General features: G+C 50.4%; 5 protein-coding genes across 5 annotated transcripts; 3 read left to right on the top strand and 2 right to left on the bottom strand.

The window, feature by feature from the left end:
* Window positions 1–94: 94 nt before the first annotated feature.
* On the top strand, window positions 95–736 carry INS49_012997 (uncharacterized protein; the record flags this gene model as incomplete). Its single annotated transcript, XM_043173699.1, has 1 exon — window positions 95–736. The coding sequence occupies one exon, from the start codon at window positions 95–97 to the stop codon at window positions 734–736; it is 642 nt and encodes a 213-aa protein (XP_043022996.1).
* A 318-nt stretch (window positions 737–1,054) lies between these two features.
* Window positions 1,055–2,792, bottom strand: INS49_012996 (uncharacterized protein; the record flags this gene model as incomplete). The annotated part of the gene is made up of 7 exons (XM_043173698.1): window positions 1,055–1,207; window positions 1,348–1,608; window positions 1,799–1,930; window positions 2,043–2,380; window positions 2,448–2,527; window positions 2,591–2,604; window positions 2,679–2,792. 7 exons carry the CDS (start codon window positions 2,790–2,792, stop codon window positions 1,055–1,057), a joined length of 1,092 nt encoding a protein of 363 aa, XP_043022995.1.
* Window positions 2,793–4,385: 1,593 nt separating this feature from the next.
* INS49_012995 (uncharacterized protein) lies at window positions 4,386–7,008 on the bottom strand (the record flags this gene model as incomplete). Its single annotated transcript, XM_043173697.1, has 4 exons — window positions 4,386–5,001; window positions 5,078–5,523; window positions 6,111–6,181; window positions 6,816–7,008. 4 exons carry the CDS (start codon window positions 7,006–7,008, stop codon window positions 4,386–4,388), a joined length of 1,326 nt encoding a protein of 441 aa, XP_043022994.1.
* A 2,965-nt stretch (window positions 7,009–9,973) lies between these two features.
* Window positions 9,974–11,797, top strand: INS49_012994 (uncharacterized protein; the record flags this gene model as incomplete). The annotated part of the gene is made up of 4 exons (XM_043173696.1): window positions 9,974–10,037; window positions 10,178–10,739; window positions 10,799–11,529; window positions 11,673–11,797. The coding sequence occupies 4 exons, from the start codon at window positions 9,974–9,976 to the stop codon at window positions 11,795–11,797; spliced, it is 1,482 nt and encodes a 493-aa protein (XP_043022993.1).
* Window positions 11,798–14,673: 2,876 nt separating this feature from the next.
* Window positions 14,674–17,355, top strand: INS49_012993 (uncharacterized protein; the record flags this gene model as incomplete). Its single annotated transcript, XM_043173695.1, has 6 exons — window positions 14,674–14,754; window positions 14,872–14,951; window positions 15,002–15,549; window positions 15,636–16,549; window positions 16,624–16,965; window positions 17,341–17,355. 6 exons carry the CDS (start codon window positions 14,674–14,676, stop codon window positions 17,353–17,355), a joined length of 1,980 nt encoding a protein of 659 aa, XP_043022992.1.
* Window positions 17,356–21,479: the final 4,124 nt, after the last annotated feature.

The following is a 21,479-nucleotide window of genomic DNA, read 5'->3' as shown; positions in this document are numbered from 1 at the left end:
ACTCAACCAGGTCCAATATCGTCAACTTGGACCAAATCAGCCCACTTGGACATTTTTAAAACATTTTTATTCCATATCACCCGCTGCCTTAACAATGGCCAGCCCAGATGACAAGCCATTCTTCACCCGCGGCAGCCAAGGCGAAGCATCCGAGCCTCCCGCGACCGCCGCCATCATCAAAGCGCTCAAGATGCTCCCTCACATCGAGGGCGGCTACTTCGCCGAAACAGACAGAGACCCCCTCCTCATCCCCTCCCCGTTCCCAATCACCCCGGCCTCGGAAGCAACGCTAGCGCTCGCCGGGCCCCAGCGCCCGGGCTTCGACCCAAAGGTCCGCAACGCCTCAACTACCATCTTCTACCTCCTGACCCCGGGCTCCCCGCAGGGCAACTTCCACCGCAACCGCGCGCGGACGGTGCACACGCTGCACAAGGGCCGCGGCCGGTACGTGCTCATCGACGCCGCCGGGGAGGTCGAGACGTTCGTGGTCGGGCACGACGTCTCTCGGGGCGAGAGGCTGCAGTGGATCGTCGAGGGCGACCACTTCAAGGCCAGCTACCTGCTCCCGGACAGGGAGGGGGCCGATTCGAGCGCCGAGGGGCTCCTGATCTCCGAGACGGTGGTTCCGGGCTTCGAGTACTGCGACCATGACTTCCTCGCCCGCGACGGGCTGAGGGAGTTGCTTGGGGCGGAGAGGGCCAAGGGCTTGGAATGGCTCGTTAGGAGGGATAACTAGGGACATAAGCCCTTTGGGATGGAATGTCCTCTTGCGAGCTTACAACAAAGACTAGAGTGGTGGCGACAAGGGTTCACTCGCTCAGTGGTAGAAGAGTAATGACTAGACTTAGAGATCTCGGTGGGAGAGATCGGTAGAGTGGGAATCGGCCAGGTATTACATCGCGTCCATCTGCAGTCCTCGTCTCGATAATCCCGCCACTGGTGGTCGCCAAACTTGTATAGTGTCGTTCATTACGTAGAAGATTAAGATGGCCTTCGCTGGCCTGATGGTACACAACTGCTGTTGTCTAAGCCAGTCGAACTTTTCTCCATAGTATCATTGTTCTTCTTCCTGCTCTGTAGATTCTGGTATTCTCCCTAAACCTTGGCTTGTCTCCGTGTCTGGTTTTCGGCCATATACCACGTGGAAATTCATATAAGTGTGATAATCCCGATTCCTGAGGTCTCTTCGAACTGGTATAAGAGCCGCCTGTGGTGTGGTCTTCAGTCAGATATAGTCCCAGTTTATAGTGCAGTGGTATTAAGGACTACGTATGTAGCCGAAAAGAGCACCCGCCAAATCGAAAGGTGAATTATAGATGGGAAGGTCCAGCGGATAGTTACACGTACCTGATGCTGTTCCATAGTCAGTCCTGCCACCCTCAACTGGTACGCCCGAAGGATCCCGTCGATTCCACTGTTCAACATCTCCTCCATCCATGTCCCAATAATCTTCTCTTCCGGGTCTTCGGGCCAACCGCAGGTTGGCAACCTGAATATCTCCTCGTGCACGTCGACGAACCCGGCCTCTTCATACCACGTCTTTAGCCAGGGGGTGATGGTACAGGGCTTCCCTGCCACCCGGCTTATGCGGTCCAGCTCCGAGAGCCACTAGAAAGCCTCGAGTTAGTTTTTTTTTTTTTTTTTTTTTTTCTCAGATCCTGCATCCTTTCGGGCTTGATGTCTGGCGTCGTTGATGTAGTTATACAATCCCCAGGCCCGCTTGAGTCTCTCGTCCGAAACACCAAGTCGCCTATGGGGAAAGCTCAGAGGGAACACCTCTTCCTCAAGCGTTGCTTACAAGTCTGAGCCCATGGTCGGCAGGGGCGGTACCGTCGTCGCAGCGCAGCACAATGTCAAATTCCTGACTCTCTAGCCAGCCGCCGGGGTTTAACTTTTGGAAGGCCTGCTGGATGACTTGCGCGCTCATGTTCTGTCAGCTTACACCGTCAGCATCAGGATGTATCATTTGGGGGCGTATTTCCTTTCGGGATTTTGCGGCCGGTCAGAGATTCCTGGGGAACAAATCGAGATGGACAGCGCACCTCCCAGCAGCCATTGGTGTCCCGCGTGTGAACGTAGTCCAGGTCGTCGTCGAGCCACTCCTGGGACGAGTCGTCGATGATGAACTGGACATTCGGGGGGCCCACGTCCGGCTGGATGTTCGACAGGTCGGTCCCTATGATAAGTTCGGTGTCGGGGTACTCCTCGGCGAAGTCGAAGCACCAGTCCCCTGTCCCCGTGCCGACGTCGAGCACGCGTCGGGGGAAGTGTTCTCTCGTCCACGGCGCCAGGTGGGAGCGGTTTCCCATCACCCGCCTGACGATGTCGTGAGTCAGGCGCAGGCGCTCGACCTCTTCGGCGTCGTTTGGGAGGAGGTACCCTGGGATATGATCGTTGGTCTCGTATCCTTTTCACATGGGGCTCGGCGAGTGTGTATGCGGACTTACATCCGTCCTTGTAGGCGTGGTAAGTTCTGCCATTCTCGAGCCGGTAGGCGAGAACACTTTCTGAAATTGAGTACGTGTCACTGTCGACCGGAGGGGTGAGTACCAACACCGCTGTTGGGAGATTGTAGTGCTTGTTTACTCACGGTATTTCTGTATACTTCAACAATGTCGAAGGGGTTAGCTTTTCGGGATAGTGTCGAGAAGGGATACTCTACTTGACAGATAACGTACGGTACTGGTACTGCTTGGAAGAGTTTCCTGAAAAGTCAGGTCGAGATTCTCTACTGCTTGTTGGTCGACATTGAAGAGATCGAGGCTTCGCCTGTTTGGGTTGTTTGCCGCCATATTCGAAGCTAGGAACGGCCCGGTTGCGAGATGGAGTGTGTACCTGCAGTAATCGTCTGGAACCACGGTACAGCACGCTAAGAAGTTCGGAAGAAAAGAAGGGGACGAGAAAGGCTACGATTCCAGCTGCATGACCGGACAATCTCGAACAGTGGTGATCACCGAAGAACGTCCGGTAGTCTCGATTGGGATGGCCCAGAAATATCAGTAGACCCGAAGCGTTGGGTTAAGCGGAGCCCGACGTGGAGCCTACGGGTAAGGGTTCCCAGCAGGTTGGCAAGGTGTATTTCCAGAGGTCCGGGACAGAATTCAAAGCCGTTGTGGACGTGTATCCCCCCCCCTGTCATAAGGTACCGGGGACGAGACGGCTGCTCCCACACCTTCTCTCGGTGATGTGAGGCAGCGGTCTTCGCGAAGATCGGCATCACCGTCGCAAGGGGGATGACCGGCCTCCACCAGTAGAAACACGTCTCATCACTGCCGTGGTCGTCTTGCAGGAGATGGTCTCGGGGCGTGAAGACATAGGAGCAGTTGCTCCGTTGCTCCAGGCGTTGAGGGCGCGCACACTGACCTTCGGGGGCGCTGGAGCAACTTGGTGGAGCGAGTGGAACGACAGATGAGCACCCAGAACAGGACGGTTTGGTTTCACCTCTTCGCCAATCACTGAAAATAAGTCCGCGTTTCAAGTTCGACATGACTTTCCTGAGCGGCAGAGGGTGAACAAACGGGAAACCAGCAAGTGGATCGCGAATAACAGCTGACGGAGTGCCAAAAAGTGGTCCTCGGGAAACAGTCAATGCGCCCTCATTACTTTGGAATTTGCACTGATGTGTACGTGCGTGGCCTCGCCTTTGGGGGAGAGAATGTTTCGTTGCCGTCAAAGTGTGAGGCAATTAAACTTGCCGTGGTACTGCTCGAGCATATCTTGCTATACTTGGATACACATGCCGTGGTACCCACACGCATCCTGTTGGCCGCTCTCCCGCCCCAACAGGCTGGCGGTTACCAGTTGGTCGGGACACGATATCCGACACTGTGGTTTAAGTTTTCTGACGAATGTCACATTGATCTCGGATCTGCACAGCTGAGGTGGGTCCAGAATTGTGAAAGTGGAGAGCAAACCCGGTTGGGCGCCAAACACAGGTAAGAAGTGCCCTTGGATCATGAAAATACCCGGCCTCCCAATTGCCGGTCTCACAGCAAATGCTACAGGGCTGTGACTCGTTGATCAGCCGTACGAGTTGCGCACTCTTGTTCTCTCTCTCCACCTCGATATGCAGAGGCCTGAGCGGTGGCAATGGTGAGATTATCGTATAAGGCGCTGCAAAAGTACTGCCGCAACGCAATTTCTCCCGGATTGAAGTTTATCCACTGTTGATGGAGCAAACTGTAACTGGCCAGTGGATGCTCCCGAGGAAGTGTCGGGATGCAGGGTTTGTGTTGGTAAGAAAGTGCAAGGCACACTGCCCCCTGCTTTACAGAACCCCTGAAAGTATCCTCCGACACAAAATACTTGCCACAACAGCGTCGCATAAAGTCAAAATATCCCCAAGCTCGGGAACCAAATGCTCTTTTTCTGCACAACGCGTCCACTCATGGTGCCTTGGGAACGGCAGTTGCCCATGGATAAGTCGTGGTGAGAGGCGAGCCATATGACCCGAGGTTGTTGTAATCCTGCGTGATGTTCTTGCCCAGCAGGATCTTCTGCGCATACTGCAGGACAGCAGAATACCCCGACAAGTCACAGTGACCACCGCTCCGCACACTCATCGCGATTTTGTCCCCTGCGCCGAGCCAGTCATACACCACCTGTGCAGCAGGATACACGACCACCGCCGTCCCTTTGGAGTTGGTGAACTGGTCGCCTGTCCCCTGGTCGATCACCAGGGCCCGCGGCGCGATCGCGGCAGCAATGGTATGGGCCTCGTACGGCAGCCACTCGGCGTGGTTGACAAATGTTCCCAGAGCGTTGTTGCTCCACCACGGCGCTCCCTGCTTGCTGTTCTCGAGCGTCTCGTCCTGCCCGCTCATACCGTGATAGCGATACGGGCCGAGCCCCTGCACGCCCGAGGACATAGGCATCGTCAGCGTGATACGCTTATCAAGGAGGCCGGCGGCTAAGGCCCCCTTGCCGAGGCGGGAGCAACCGGTTACGCCGACACGCGTCGGGTCGATCTCCGGGACAGTGAGGTTCAGGCCATCGAGTGTTCTGTGGAAACCCCAGGCCCAAGCGGTTAGGACGCCTGGGAGGAGAGGAGACCGGAGGGTTAGCCGGGCGAGATCACCGAATGGTCATGGCAAGGGCGTGCTCACCGATGTCCCTTCCGTTGTAGATGCTCCAGAACGCGCCGGTCTTGCTGTTGCTATCTGCCGCCACACTTGTGTAGTCAAATCCCACAACAGCGATACCAGCCTGCAAGTAAGGCTGATCCTGCATTCCGCCGATATTGATGACTACAGGTGCTGGAGCTGACTTGCTGGCCCCTGTAGGCAGTTTCACCGTCGCCGAGAACTTCCCAGTCTTGCCACTTGCAGTGACAGAAATGCTGACGGTGTTCCCAGACCGGGTGGCCGTGACGGTTTCCTGAGAATGGTCAGGATAGTAGCCATATTGATACTCCTGCAACATGGTGATGATTTCAGGCTGCCGGCACTGATACCACTCCTCAAACGTCTGGATTCTGTTCTTCCCTTTCCCTGTCATGACATCCTGCGCGAATTCAGAGGCCGACTGGCTGCCGGCATTGTCAGTAGTGGTGAATCCAAGCGGTAAGAAAGGGTCGGGTAAGGTCGTCTGCTGCGGCAGCTGAGACCATTTTGGAAACGGTGACGGGATCGTTGCGCACGACACGGCTCGTGGGAGCTCATCGGTCGCTGAGCTTCGCGGTCCAGGTCCGGTTCCGGGTCGGGCCTTTGCTACTTGGGTAGCGAGGGTGGCCCAGATCAGAGCATCCGACAAGAAGCCCATTGCGTCGGTCGGTATCGTACTATTGACTTGGACGTTGAGACCTTTCTCTCAGGGGACGCCTCGCAGCAAACTTGAGCTCCATATCACAGGGAAGGTATATATGGTAGACAGAATTTCCCGGTTCCAGCAATTGTAAGATTCCGCTCAACCGACCAAGCTGCACTATGGTTGCCATGTTTAACCGGTGAGACGAGGTCAAATATATTGTTTTTGATGAAGCTGGATGTGATATTGAATATGAGCCTGGAATCTGGCGTGACGATCAAGGCTGGATTCGCGGCCATGTGCATCTGCTATTGCTGAGCCGTTGCACTGGGATGTCACTGTCCTGCCAAGCTCCCCATGCCAACCCCGTTGGTGCCCAGCGACTTCATCATCGCGTGTCCTTGCGAGTATTTCGTGATTCGTCCTGCGGCGTCTTCTGCGGAGGTCGTGGGGTAGTGAGCTCGAAATACAAACAACGAAGTCCTTTTTAGCCGAGACTTGGCCCCGGGTGCTGATCGCCGCGGGGGCGCTTCACTGTGTCTGACATCAATGCACGGTATTCCCCGAGGTGCACCTGCTGATCATGCACTCAAATTTGTTCGAATGTTGGGCAATTCTGGGTGCGTTCGTGGCGGTATCGAAGTGCCGTATTGTTTGTCTGGTGCATCGTAAGTCACCAGACAAACGTGGTGTTCCTGCAACCTAAAGCCCTCCGTCCCACATGCCGCGTTCCAAACTCCATTTTTGATGCGCGTGTATCCTGAGCAAATGACATATGCAGCTTCGGGCTACGGTGCCCCTCTGTCGTCGAGAGGCCTTCAAGGGGACCGTCTCCGATTGTCCTCTTGCTCTGATCCGAGGCTGACTTTCGGCCATACAAGCCCAATGGGTCCTGATTTTGCTCAAACATGCGGACAGCAACCCGATAGCTGATTGTTGTGAGCCGTCCGGGCGTCTTCTGTGGGAGGCATCTGCCAGCTGGACGATGGCCCAAGAGATGCTTCCTGGTCTGCCTCAACCAAACTTCCGTGAGCCACCCCTGTGCTTTTCGTCCTTCTTGGCCTTCTTACCTTTTCCAATCAATTCCAAGTGTCCAGCGCGCTCGCCCAGCAGCGCTTCTGTTTTGGTGACCATGCCTGAAGTGTACTTCTTCTGCAGCTTGTCGGCCTTGGTTGACTTGGGCTTCTTGACTTTCTGGCCCTTCATGGGCTTTGCTTTCGTGGAAGCCGGCGCGGCCTTCTTCTTGATCTCGCCTTGGGCCATGATGACCTTTGTCTGGGATGCGGTGCTGTGGATGTTGTGGGCTGGACGTTTGTGGTTGGCAGAAGAGACCGGGTTGGTTTGGAATTCCAAACCCTTCACAAGGGTAGCAAAAATAATGAATGTTGATAAGATAAGGCCAACGGCTGCTGAGTCAGTCTGCAGCAACGTCCAAGCTCGTCCACTGCTGGATTCAATACCAATACGACTGTCAACCATTCATTCATGTCACAAGCTTGAAACTTACACACTAACGTTTGTCCAGTCCGTTATATATTCATTACGAAGGGAGGAAACAAGAGTTGTCGAAATATAGCGTCAATTGCTGCATGTCATTGCGCGAAAACTATGCTTGTACTGTCCACGGTGCCTGGTAACGCCAGATTATGGAACAAATATGCAATCGGAGATAAATCGACGCAAACATGATGAACTTGCCAAATGACGATGATCCCTTCGCGCTGGATGGCTGGCTAGCTGCCTTCCACCAGGGGTCTCTTCACCGACTTATAATATGCTATGGCAAACTAGCCGTGCTACTGGAGTCCTCGCCACATGATTGTACTGGCAAAGAAGCAACGCGCCTTTCATTAATAGAAGTGGCGCAGCTCTGACCAGGCGGCCATGCTGAAGAGTGGTTAGAAATTACGGGTACTGTTGACAAATCGTCGCAGGAACGTAATCGATCATTCCGTTCAGAGATGTGGAAGTGATGCTCTGATCCTGCTCTCGTGGCTCAATTCACAGTACAAGTTTTGAGGCGTGCGATGGAGGAAAACGCCGATGCTCAGCGTCGGAATGTGCGGGCTTACCGACGACGTTAACACTCCAAGCTTACCCTCCTAGGTATAGTACAGGATGAGGATTTTAATGTTTTCAAAACGGAGCTTCACGACATCTGGAACTCATAGTCATCCGGGCAAGGAGGCCGTAGTGAAGAAGATGCCGGGGCTGAGTCGGACGACTTCCTGAAGGTGCTTACCCTACGGTGTCGCGTTACGGTAAGCTGGATCTCTGGTGCGCCCATGATCTGTCAGTCTTTACGGAGTACTCCACAGTAGATATGCGGTCTGCAGGTCCGCCGCCTCGAAAGGGTCCTCTTCGTATCCAAAGTGGAGACTCGCTGCGTTTTCAAGGCGGCCTCTTGAAGATGCAGGGGAGACAACGGGCAAAGTCTTGAAATACCATGAGCCGAACATGGCAATTTTCCAGAATATTTCCATGAGAGAACCGGCGTCAAGCCCTCGCCAAAAGTGGGCATGATGGGCAGGAGTCCGGTTCGTGACTGCTGGCCGACTGGCAGCACTGGAGCGCATGGCATCGGGGCTGCCCTAGTTGCCAGGCCCTGTCCAGCTCGGTGGCGATCCAATGGGCGCGCGAGGAGGTGAGAACGCCGCGCCGCTCCCGCCGGGCTCAGCCACGATTGCAGGGAACCTAATCACCAACCTCGTCCCGTAACGCCCTCCTGGGCGTCCAATCACTCGACTGCTCACTTCAGGTCGCGTCCTCGCTTCTTTGACACAGCGGGCCAAGTGAACTCGAGTTCGGATCCTATGGCTAGTGACTCAGAACTAGGATAAGGGGAGCGTGCCACCATAGGAGGAGGTGGGCGAATGGCTGCCCCGATCTGGCATGGTTGATGCCCTAGCAAACTACCACATACAGTAGGTTTCCAGGCTTGCGTGTACCTGCGGATGTGACATGAGCCGACGTGCTTGAATACGCTTATTATTAGACTCAGATACGAAGGGATGCTGTACACTGGATATCAGCGTGGCCCCAGGCTGAATGTGGGCGACAGTGAGACCGCCGCATCTGCATGTCTGTAGTAAGCCATTCTAAGCTTACACGGTCTTGCTGGTATAAGACATGGCTGGCAGCCTGGGCAGTCGACAGTAGTTGGGGAGATTTCGAGGCCTGATGTAAACAGGGGTGGCCGAGCGGGAGCCATAAATCAAGCTCAAGACGGCGAGGTCAGAGGTAAACCATGCCGAGTTCCCAACCACCAGGCGCAGTTTGCTCTTGTAGAATGTGACAGGGGGCGTCCTCGAGGTTTGTTTATTGTTCATTGTCGTCGCAGGCCTCTCGGCGTTTCACCCAGAAAGGACGGCGACAAGGAACCGAGAGAGTGGGATCGATCAACCTGGGACCTGGGACCCAGACTGGCTGACTGGCTGACTGGGAATACGCCCAGTGCCAGCAGGAGGAGCACTTTCGACAGTTCCCAGCACTGCCACCGTCACCGTCAATCATCCCATCCTTGGACCGGATCAACCACGGCCTGACTAGAGTCCGATTCTGAGTCCTATGTGAAGAGAAAATCTCGATCTCGGTTGTGGGCCGGCCGCCTAAAGCTTGCCCGTCCAGGTGTGGCCTTCTTTCTTTTCTTAGACACAAGACGGAATATTGACGTCGCCGCAGCCAGAGAAGGAAAAAAAGTTGAAGTTACATGCATTGCTGCATCTGGGGCGATCTGCTCGCTTTTCGCATGGAATTAGGCCAGCGCCACTTGGGTGCTGCTGACCTGCCAGGCCTACCCAATTGACAAGCAGCTCGATCCCTGCTCTCGCCCAGCTGCTCCCCTCCTGCCCCCAGTTGCCCCTCGAGTGCCTGTGGCGGTGGTGCTGAAGACCTCCAGATTCTCTGGCCCCTTCCGCCCCTCCCGGCCCAAGCTTCCAGCTCCCTCGACCGAGCCCAACGCACCCCAGCCCTGTACCCCTGTCGTCCACCTGCACAGGTGCCTCTCACTTGTGGGTCAGTGACGCATTGCGCCCCAGTTGGGCCTTTCCTCCCCCTGCTGGGTACCTACAATCCTACAAACCTAGGACCAGCGCTCGACTCGGAATCGCTTCCCTGTCCCGCCCATAACCTCGACCCTTCCTCGACGTCAACCCCACGGAGCGCCTCTTCTCTCCTGCACCATACCACAGTCGCTTGACCATCGTGCAGAGACGGTGTTCGTGAACAGATGGATTCTGGTTTGAAGAGGAAGGACACCACCAAGGGTCCGCCCCTTCGGATCCTGTCGCTAGGTAAGCACCGCGCACCACGCACCGCACGCCCAGTTCTGAAGAGAGATACTCCGCTCTCCCGCTTTCACCACCTCTCCCACCCAACAACCCTCTCCCGTTGCATCCGCCAGTCTTGCGCGCGCTAACGACTCGACACGAAGATGGCGGCGGTGTCCGGGGCTACAGCATGTTCATTATCATCCAGGAGATCATGCACCGAACCTTTGTCGAGATCGAGGGGCGCGCGCCAAGACGCCACGAGATCCCAAAACCAGCAGACCATTTCGACCTCATCGTCGGCACTGGAACAGGCGGCTTGATCGCCCTCATGCTGGGCAGGCTGCGCCTTGACCTGGAAACTTGCAAGCAACTTTATGTGCGCCTCACACGCATGGTCTTCGAGACCGACAAGACCATCCTCGGCATTCCCACCCACGCTACCCTGTTCAAGGCCTCGAGGCTCGAGGAGGCTATCAAGGACGCAGTGTCCGAACACACCACATCCGAGTCGGAGGGCGACGACGGAACCTCGGTCCACAGCCCTCTGAGCTCGCATTCTAGGGCGAGCGCGCATTACCCACGGAGGCACGCCAGCAATGCAAGCGTGGTCAGCTTCAGCAACAAGAGCCCCCAGGCCCAGATGGCCCGGCCCTACTACTCCGGCAGGGGCGGTGGTGATCCCAACGCGCGCCTCTACGACGAAAGAGATTACCGAACTAAGACGTATGTTTCTTCTGTGCCTTTCTTTTGCGGGCAAGATCTCGTGGCTAACCAAGATGCAGTGCTGTGACGGCTGTGTACAAAGGCGCATCTAGCAAAAATACAGATGTTGTCTTGCTGAGGTCATATGACTCGAGGAGAGAGCCTGCCCCGGAGTTCGACTGCAAGATTTGGCAGGCGGGGAGAGCAACTTGTTCTATTGGGCTGGCATTCAAGCCCATCCAGATTGGCCAGACCGTTTTCCATGATGATGGCGACGGACGTTTCAACCCGTCCCCAGAAGCCCTCGACGAAGCTGTTGTTAATGAGTGGCCCGGACGGGAAGTCGGCGTATTTCTCAGCATAGGAACAGGGAAGAGACCAAAGGGCAGCGACACAAACAAGGCAGAATGGTACGAAGGCTTCATTGGTGGCTTTGCCGAAGCCAAGCGGAGACTTATCGCCAAAATCGAAGGCTGTGAAAAGACTCATGAGATGATGAAGAAGCAACACTTGTCGGACAGAGGAGTCAATCCCGAGGTGTACTATCGCCTAAACGTGGAGGTGGGCGTCGGGGAGTTCGGAATGAACGAATGGAATCGGTTATCGGATATCAGCACGTCGACGAGGATGTATCTCGGGAGGAAAAAGGAGCAGGGTATGGTCCAGGACGCATCCGCGAAACTGGCCAAGATTCACCGTGCGAAGCAGCGACTTGAGCGACTCAGCGCGGAACCAGACTTGCAATACAAGCTGCCCGAGTTTGACATCTCAGCACCACTTGCCGTCGAGCTGCCTGCCGAGATACCGGAGAGTTGGCCATCGCCTCACACACCATCCAGTCGGCGCTCGTTCGACCGCCAATCTTATGACTCTGGGACAGACAACTTGTCGCTCCCAAACGCTCACGTATCTCCAAGAAGCTCGTACGAGCGGGTATTACCTACTATACCACAGAGTCAACCCCTGCCGCCATCCGTCCACGGCTCGCCTCAGCCGACAGGACGTCACCGAGAGTCACCGCCATCCAGCGGTCACAGGCCGCCCTCAGCCCCGCCGGCTTCTTCAGCTCTACCCAGTGAGCCACAAGGAGATGGCGATAAGCTTGTGATACATGCGCCAACACCCGCCCAGTGGAGAAATGCGTCTGGGTCAGACAAGATCGCTATTGTATCGTCGGACGAGCGCCCCAACCGCCAGGAGTATGCACCACAGCCACCTAGGGTAGCACCTCCGCCACTTCCGCCGAAAACACCGCTCCCAGAAAACCAGGTCCCGAGAGCACCGCGGCGTGTAGGTACGGCTCCTGTGGGCCCCGCGCCACCGTATCCTCTGGACGATGAGCCGCCGCCGCCTGTCGGCAGGAAACCAGTTTATCAAGGTCGTTGAACATTTCCCTGGAATTGTTTCTGAGCGGTTGACAAAAATTTCTGGGGATTGAGAGCTGCTCCGGCTGTTAGCCGAGATATATGGATGATGGCGTTTCAGGTTGTGGTTTTTTCTTCGTTGTTAAGGATACCATTTTCAGTAAACATGCTTTTTGACGCTTGATGAACTAATATCAATAATTTCATGGACCATAATCATACAAATTGAGTGACGGCAGTGAAGCCTCCTGAATACATAAATGCGTGTATTTATGTTGCGTCATGTCTATACATGACCTGGCCCGCCGACGGAATATCCCAGATTTTTCAGTCTTCAGCATTGTGTATGAGAATTCCACTGAGGTAGGGCAAGGCTTCGGCGCGTAAGCAAGGCATCTACTGTGCCTAGTCATTTCTCTCCTCTCACGGATCGGAGGTAGCAAGCCGTGGTAGTCCGGAAGTCCTGCTCACACAGATCGATCTGACCCGACAGTCTGGTGCAGGGTGGATCTAAGCCCTTGCAACTGCCGCAGCGCCGATCACCCCGCGACGTCACCCGTCAGGGAGTCTGACATTTTTGTCTCTTCACCTCCATCACGTCTTCCAGAGAGGGGGGGGGGGAGAGGATATCCACTGGGAAGAGCCGCCCCCAGCAACACCGAGAGCCTTGGAGACTCGCGGGGATCGAAGTGGGGGCCGGCTGCGTTTCTCGCTCTCCGTCCAATAACCACCGGCTGCCATTAGCACGCAGCATCTGCAACAGGGCTACCGAAGGACTCAATGTACGTCCCTTTCCTTTGTCCCGCGCTCCATATTGCGCCGCGCGAGGCCTCGAGCCAGCCTGACCTGCCAGAGTGCCTGCCAGAATGCCTGCCCTCACGCCTGCGCGAGGATCATGTATGTTCTTTTTTCACCCCTTCCCGCGCCTGGCCCTAAACCGGTATCAGCTCCCGTTCAGCTGGCACCGGTGGCTGAAAACTGCGTCCGCCCACGTCCTAAAGGCCCGCAGGGCTTGGCGGGTCAGGACCCCAGGACCCTCGATGACTCCGCGTGTTCAAGCCTTCCTAACCCCTTCCCCTCCTCGCACCGATCGTGGATGGAGGACGCATGCTGTGGCATGGGAGATCAACCGGATTGAGGCTAGCCTCTGGTACGACGTTGGCGGTAGAGGGCGCGGGGGGGGGGGGGCAATACTGCAGCGAATGATCACGAGATGGCCATGGATGCTGCCCAGGGGCCCGCCCGCCTCGTGATTTTCTTTCGTGTCTGTTTCTCCCAAATGGGTACCTGGCCGAGACCACGCGCATAATTAACGGATGCCGCATGGTGACTATCGTGGCTCAACATCACGATATAGTCACCCAACACCCCCCATATCGACTGGAGTGTCTGAGATATGACCAGTCTGACGGGGAATGCCTGCAGCAGACCGCATCTGGATCATGGATGTGGGCGCCACAGCTCGTAGAGCTGCCCTCTCAGGGGTCACTATTCGGCGCGCCAAGTCGGTAGCCTTGCTGATGGCATTCCAGCGGAGCGGTGGGAAGGGGCGTGGCGCCGAACGTTTATTTGACTCTCCAACACCCGGATGCTATGCTGGTCTGACCCGGGGCATGCCTATATTCGGCTCTGCGTGGTGACGTCCCGCTTCAGGATTCTGTTTTTTTCTTTGACAGCCACTTTCTCGTTTAAAGTTGTCACCACTGGGCGGAGCGGGACGCCCTCGATCCTAGCCCGGCACTCTGCAAGGCAAGGCGCCATGGTCTGCCCTGCGGAACGGGCTCCTTTCTGGGCGGTGTAGTCTGTTGCCCTGTCCTGCAGCTGTCGCGTGGCTTTTTCTGTTCTGGAAAGGGGAGGGTGGGAAGGAAGGAAGATGGTGATGGGATGAACCGGGGTGACTCTGACAGTTCGGGTCGCTATGACTGGGTCCCGATGCCGCAGCCCTGGACGATGTCGAGCGGAGCGTCATTCGCTGGAAAAGCGAAACATCTTTCTCCTCGCAGAAGCAAGCTGCGACATACCAAGGCAGCTGGTGTGGAAGGGCCAGTCACCGGCGTCGTAGAGAAGTGGGAACGTTGCTGCTGCTTACGGCCTGGAGGACTTGGGACGCGGTCGTCCGACCTATCACAGAACATCAACGATGCGCCTCAGCTGAGGCTCTACTCTGCTCGACATGCCCATGAGCTAATTATGGACGCCGTTCTAGAATAAAGGCCCTGGCGGTTCTCGGGATTCAGCGTTCTGATGTCAGAAGTGTATCACACCTCTCTCCCACGTTCTCGGGACATGAAGCAGTGTGCTTCGATCGTCACTATAATTCTTTCTGGTCGGGCCTTTGAGGGCCATGATAGAGATTGCTCCCCGTCATCGTGGACTGAATACCCATAGACGAACTGTCAGCAGGAGAAGAACGCCAATCAGGTCGTATTTCCCTACTGCGAACACGACCTTAATCGGCCCCTGTCGATCAATATACTTCTTGCAGCAGCACACCGCTCTCACAAGTGGCTGTGACTCAAAAGGCGGCTCGACACACCCTATTGTGAGCCACTGAAAATCGAGCTACCACATGGGCAGTCTTGCACTGCATCATGTCCGATTCTACAACGCGCCCACAGCGCTCTGAGAGGACACCCACTTCGTGTGGGGAATGCAGGAGACGGAAACAACGAGTACGTCGGAGGTCTTCCAAGTTCTCGGGATAAGTGGTGGTGGAGGAGCTAAAGTTTTCTTGTGTCCTGTTTGTTCTGCCACCAGAACCTCATCCGTGGGTGACTGACACGCAACAGTGCAACCAGGCACAGCCCTGTGGCAACTGTGCGCGGAGATATCCACCACCTGTCTGCGAATACAAAACACATAATCAGAGGTAGGCTTCGCTTGCACTGCTGCAAGATATGCCTCCTAACAGATCAACAGGCACGGTGACGGGCCGGGGCCGTCGGGTCAATCCTTGGCATCCAGTCCCGGCCTCCTGCCCCTTCCATTCTCTGGGGACGAGCACGTCGCCCTGGATGGTGTCGACCAGCCTCTGTTGCCGCCTAGAACAGCCTTCTCCCTGCAGCAGGCGCCCTGGTCTCCTGTCATTCAGAGTCCAGCATACTGGTCCAGCTTGGACTTCGACTCACAGTATCAGCTTCAATCCCCAGCAGGTTCGATCAACCAAAGGCAGAACCTCTGGGCACCTGTGTATCCGGACGCCGTGAGCCCTCTGGCAGCGACTGTGTGTAGCTTCGACTGTGAAATCCACACTGAAGCCTATCACGATGCCCTCGTTCTGTTGAACCGGAGAAACCAGTTGCCAGCTCAGTTCATCCACGGGTGGCAGCCCACCAGGACGGATGAGATAATGTCATGGTTCGTTCAGCAGGAACACGTCCCATCCTCACCGCCGCTCGTCTGCGCAGATGGTCAGGTACATCAACCAGCACTACCAACGAGGCAGGATGGCGAGATGCTGCGTGTCTGTAAGTGATTCCCCACAGCATCACCAACCTCACCAACTCTTGGAAAGCAAAGCACTCGGACTAAGAGCCTTGGCCCCAACCAAAAGTTGTCAACCTCATCTCCCGCTTCAAAGCATCCCTTGACGGCGAGCCTGACCCGGCTTCAAATCTGTATACAAAGCATTACATCCCCTTCTGCCTACACAACCCCATGCTCGCCCAGATAGCCATCTACACGGCCGCATGCTTTCTCAACGACACTTGTCCCAGTGTGGTGGATGACACCACCGCCATGACGCGGAAGGGCGATGCCATCTGCATGCTCGAGACGCACCTCCGCACCACGGGGTCGACGACGGACGAGGCCATTGCGGGAGTGATGCAGCTGATACTGAACGAGTGGTACTGGGGCGGCAGGAAGGAGCTGGAGGCCCATCTGGGCGGGCTGCGGGAGATGGTCAGGTCCAGGGGCGGGCTTGCAAACTTGGGTCTGGGCGGTTTGCTGGCCAAGTTGATCATCATGTATTGCCCACCCGATCAAGTCCTCTTCCCTTTAAGCCATGCTGATTCCTCATTACTCAGGACCGACATAACCATCGCACTATCTCTGGAAATCGAGCCATACCTGCAGGAGGATCTCCCGTTCGAATCTCCCGAGGCTACCCACGTGCCGTTCCGGGTTTTCCTCAACACGCCCTTTGTGTCACCACTCGTTCCTTTCAAGACATGCGCAGAGCCTCTGAAGCTTCACGACACCACCGCCCGTATCCTGGATGACATGAGGTTCCTCATCGGGCTCGCGCTGTCCCTCCCGGCAGACTGCTCCCAGAAGGACCTGCAGAAGCTACAGACCACCTCGACGTGGATATATGACCGCATCTCGGGCCTGCCGGAAGAGGCCGGGGCGGTACCGCAGCACAGAGCATCCGAGGGTCTCATAATACCAAACCCAAGCACCACAGCGGCGTTCGGGCCGCCGCCGCAGTCCGTCCGCCGCGCGTCGTCGGCAGCGAGCCCGCGGGTGCTGCCGGAACACAACCACGGCCCCGGGTTCTTCTACGGCCGCGAGCAACAACAGCCCCCTCTCCACGCCAGAGGGCCGTCTTCCCGGGCAGCGGCATGCCAGACCACCACGCCGCCCGCCCGCCGCAGCAGCAGCCCCTGCTTCCCGAGCTGGAAGACGCGGCGGCAGCAGCAGCAGCACCCACGGCCCCGGACGTGATATACCAGGCCGTCCGCCAGGCGGCCCTGGTCTACGCGCGTGCCATCATGCTGCGGAGGCCGCTGCGGGACCCGAGGGTCTGCAGCGCCGAGGACTTCGCGCGGCTGTGGACGACGGTGTGGCGGGTGCCGCTGCGGGCGTGGAAGGCGCTGCTCGGGGTTTTTGTGTGGGGTGCTGTGCGTCACGCCCGCCTCGGCAGGCACGCCGCACGAGCGGTTCGTCAAGAACTGCCTGGAGGTCGGGCTGGTGCAGATGGGGCTGGAGAGCTGGGAGGTGGCGGAGAAGGGGATGGACGGGGCGCTGAGGCTGATGAGGTGGTTGGCTTGCCGGGATGGGCGGCCTGCTGGGCAGGGGGCTTGATGCTGGTGAGGCGGACATGTTGTGGGAGGGTTGGGACTGTCAATGTACGATATTGTTTACTATTGATCATAACCAGGACCTAGGTAGCCCATACTGACAAAGAAAAAAGGCACTGTATAATTGAGAGCTCCGAGTCCAAGACGTTTCAGGCTATGATATTGATGTCCGGAAAAGTCCAGAGTCCTATATATCAAGATTCCGTGACAAGGATGACATACTACTTCCTAAAGGGATATGATATCTAAGGGTTCTCTACCTGACGAGATACTTGTATATATGAAGATTGATTAGATGCGATTTATGTACATCCAGGTCGAATAAGAAATGCGAGTCGGGCATGCTGGGCATGCATTCATATTTCTGAGCCCATGGGCATGTGCAATAAGCGCGAGGATAAATTCCAAGATCGTGTCCAAATGATGAGCTATGTGTCACCTTCTTTGAAAGGCATATCTTGAGAAAATTTCTTGATGGCTGGTGTGGACAATAGGGTATTTGAAAGTCAATCCCAGAGGGAAGTGTAACGAGACACACGAGGGCTTCTAAAACCAGATCAGGGAACCAAATGGGGTTGCTGATAGCCAATTTAATTAAAGTATCTCGCAGAATGTATATGTGTATTAAGAGAAGCTAATGCTAGGCGGGCTATGAAAGGTATGATATATTAAAAGAGAGGGAAGTGCTTAGTTATCCCCTAATATGCCCAGCCCTTAAAAAATGCATATATCCTTATATGCTTTAATGTTAGCAAACAATCTTATAATTACTTCTTCTTTAAGAGTCCTTAGTCCTAATTAATCTACCATTCGTTTTCATTATTCCACCTATTAAATTTATCAGCCTAGTTAATAAACTTATTAGGTTTAGCAGCCTAATTGCCAGCTTAATTAATAAACTTATTAGGTTTAGCAGCTCAATTAATAAACTTATTAAGTTTAGCAACCTAATTAATAAATTTATTAGGTTTGGCAGCCTATTTAATAAACTTATTAAGTTTATTAGCTTACTTAGATTTAGCGGCTTAATTGGATTTAGCAGCTTAGTTAAACTCATTAGCTTAATTAATGAAAACTAAATTTAGATTTGCAATAAGTATATCCATAATGGCCGTAATTAAAGCAAAAGCATTAATAGCCGCAACCTAGGGGTTTTAATTAATAACTTTATCATTATTTATAATATAAATATTAATTTACATACCCTTTTTCTCCTTCTTTAAGCCTTAATAAACCTTTTTAAGCTTAATAATATTTTTACTTATTAAGAATTCTTTAAAGTTATTTAAGTCTTTAGCTTAATCCTTATCTTCCTCTTTATTCTTATTATTAAACTACTTAAATTTATTAAGCTTTATATCTTTTATTAATATGGTAAGAGGCTGCATATTAAGCATTTTCAAAGCGTTATCTTAAAGTAATTTATTTAATTAAGCCTTTAGGTTTAAGTAAAGTTCCTTTGCTAATTTCTTAACCTTATTATAATTAATATTATTATTATTATTCTATAAGTTTATTTAAGAATTTTTTTTAAGCTATATAAGAGGATTTACCTTAGGGTTATATTCATTATCTTTCCATTAATTAACGGTCTTTTTATCGCTATAATCTTACTTAATATTTTACTGCAAAAGGTTAATGATATTAAGGTTTATAATTGGATTAAGCAAACCCTTTTCTTAATAATTATAGGTATAATAACTCTTAAATTTATAAAAGAAATAAGTAAGCTTATTATAATCCTTTTAAGCAACCTTTTTAATAGTATAATAAGGAATATAGCATTAACGATAAACGCTGCCCTAATTGCAAAGATCCTTGCAATATACGTTATAAAGTGCTTAAATTGCTATATATTAAGCTATAATTTTTATATTTTATCCTTTAAGCTTAATAAAAAAGTTCTTATTTAAAATATTAATTAATAGGTACTTAAAGTGCATTTATATAATATTAATGCGGTTAGCTTTAAAAAGAAATCCTATATTATTATTTTAAATAAAATAAAGAATTACGATATCCTATTTACTGCTTATCGCAGCTATTTAAGTGCGAACTTTAATAAGGTTATAATAAACTTCCTTATTAGATAAGGCTTGGAGGTGGGTTTTGATTTCGTTAACTTAGGCACTATAAGGCATGATAATGTAAATTCAGGGCCTCGTTACCATGTCGGCACCTGGAATATAAGAGCGAATACTTTTCCAAGGCTTAAATAAGTCCAAGCATCTTTAACTTCGGTGCAAAGTAATTCTTTTTTATGGAATTTAAGGTGCGGGAGAGGAATAAGATAGATTGGCTTTTGCTATTTACCTAAATTTAATATAAACTAGCTTTAATGCCCTTACTGCTAATATTTACATAGAAAATAAATAGTTTAATAAAGTTTAAAAAGGCTAAATTAACGCAATTAATAAGGGCTATCTTAAGCTATTCTTAGGCCTTAATGAAATAAGATTAAAGCTGTTAATAATATTTTTATTTCTTCTCCCAAACTTATAGTTCCTTAGGCTTTGCATTTAAAGCAAAATGCATTACTTAAGGAGGAAATAAGTAATATTAAGCGTAGATATCTCTCTATAGGTTTGCCCATAAACTACCTCTAAATCCCAAGGTTTTAAGTTTATTTAATAAATTAGCAATAATGGTATAGTTTAGGATAAAATCATAATAATAACCCATAAGGCTAATATTTTATTTTAATTTTGCAAGATTAAATAATATCTTAAGATTGTAAATAGCCTTTATCTTATTTATAATTATAGAAAGTTTAAGCCTAAATATATAGTGCTTAAAAGCCTTTAATTTAGCTTAAGCGAAATAATACTTTAGTAAAAACATTATACAGCCATTATTTTTTAATACTATAAAGATAAGCTTAAGGTATTAAATATATTTATTAATAAAGCGGAAGAAAATTATAATGTTATTAATATAAATTAATATAAATTCCTAAAAGTATGTATTAAAAAGGCTCTTTATATAGTATTAAAAAAAGGGGGGGGAGATTATAAAACCTATAATAGCTATAGCTATATGCTTAAGGCTTTAATAAAGGATAATAAAGGTTGTCTTCTAGCAATCCCTAAAGATAATAAGTTATTAAAAAAAGCTTTTAAGAATATTTATAATAATAAATACACTATAGCCTTTAAAAGAATTAAGTATATCGTTTTATTAAAGTAATAAATAACTATAAAGAATAAGCTTAATATTAATTTAATAAAGATTAATAATTACTTAAGGTTTATTATTGCGCTAAATAATAAAGGCTAATGCTATAGCCATGCAATTCTTTCTTAGCTAGATTAATTTTACTATACTTATTTTAACCAGTTTATTAATAATTTCATTAAAGGCTTTGCAGTCTTTTTATAATATATTATATAGCTTTTAAATTAAGTTATTAAGATTAACATTTAATTTTAAGGAAATCTTTATTTCCACATTATTATTAAATTATTTTAGCTTTAACTAAAATAGTTAAGCATATTAAAAAATGATTTATTTAATCTTATATATTTTATTAAAGCCCTAGTTAGGGTTTATATTTACATTATTAATGTTAAATTATAAATTTAAGATTAGTATATTAAAGGGGTAGCCATTTAAAAATCATCCCTTTTTCTTATTAAGGGGTATATTATTAAATATCTTTAATAAGGGAATGGCAATTAAAGTAAAATCCTTTTATATTAAAAAGGTTTTTAAGTTAAGAGCAATAAATACAGCCTTTAAGTATTTAAGAAGCTACCCTTTACAAATCATTATGAGTTAATCTTTAAAATTAAAAAAGGGTAGAATAATAGCGGCATTATTTATAATGCTATTAATAAGGAAGCCATAGATTAAGCTATAATAATTTAAAATAACTTTAGGTTTAATAAGGTACTTAAAAGCTTAAACTAAGAGTTCTTAAAAACGGATTTAAATATTAAAACCTTTATTAAGCAAGATAAGGCATTTATAAATTACCTTAATAGCAGCTATTTTATATTAAGCAAAAAGGTATTTAATATAAATAACATAAATCTTTTAATTAATATTTAAAATAGCAATTAACTTATTACTATTTAAAGGGCCTTAATATATATATAGTTAATGCTTCTTTAAGAAAGAAAGATTAAAAAATAAGCTATAAAATAAGCTATTAATAATATAAGCATCTTTCTTAATAAGCTAAGATTACTTATCTTAATTAGGAATATTAATAAATAATTTAACCTTATAGGTAATAATAGGGCTAACTTTAATTTTAATTAAAAAGAAAGGAGTTTATAATAATTTATACTTTAATTTAAGATAATATAATAAGAATACTTCTTAAGATATAAGTAAAGCACTTAAAGTAATATTAAGAATATTATTAATAA

Source organism: Diaporthe citri (genome assembly GCF_014595645.1).
Source record: "Diaporthe citri strain NFHF-8-4 chromosome Unknown scaffold_6, whole genome shotgun sequence".
Lineage (NCBI taxonomy): Eukaryota > Fungi > Ascomycota > Sordariomycetes > Diaporthales > Diaporthaceae > Diaporthe > Diaporthe citri.
Note: the sequence above shows the minus strand (reverse complement) of the source record. Positions and strands in the feature narration are given on the sequence as shown.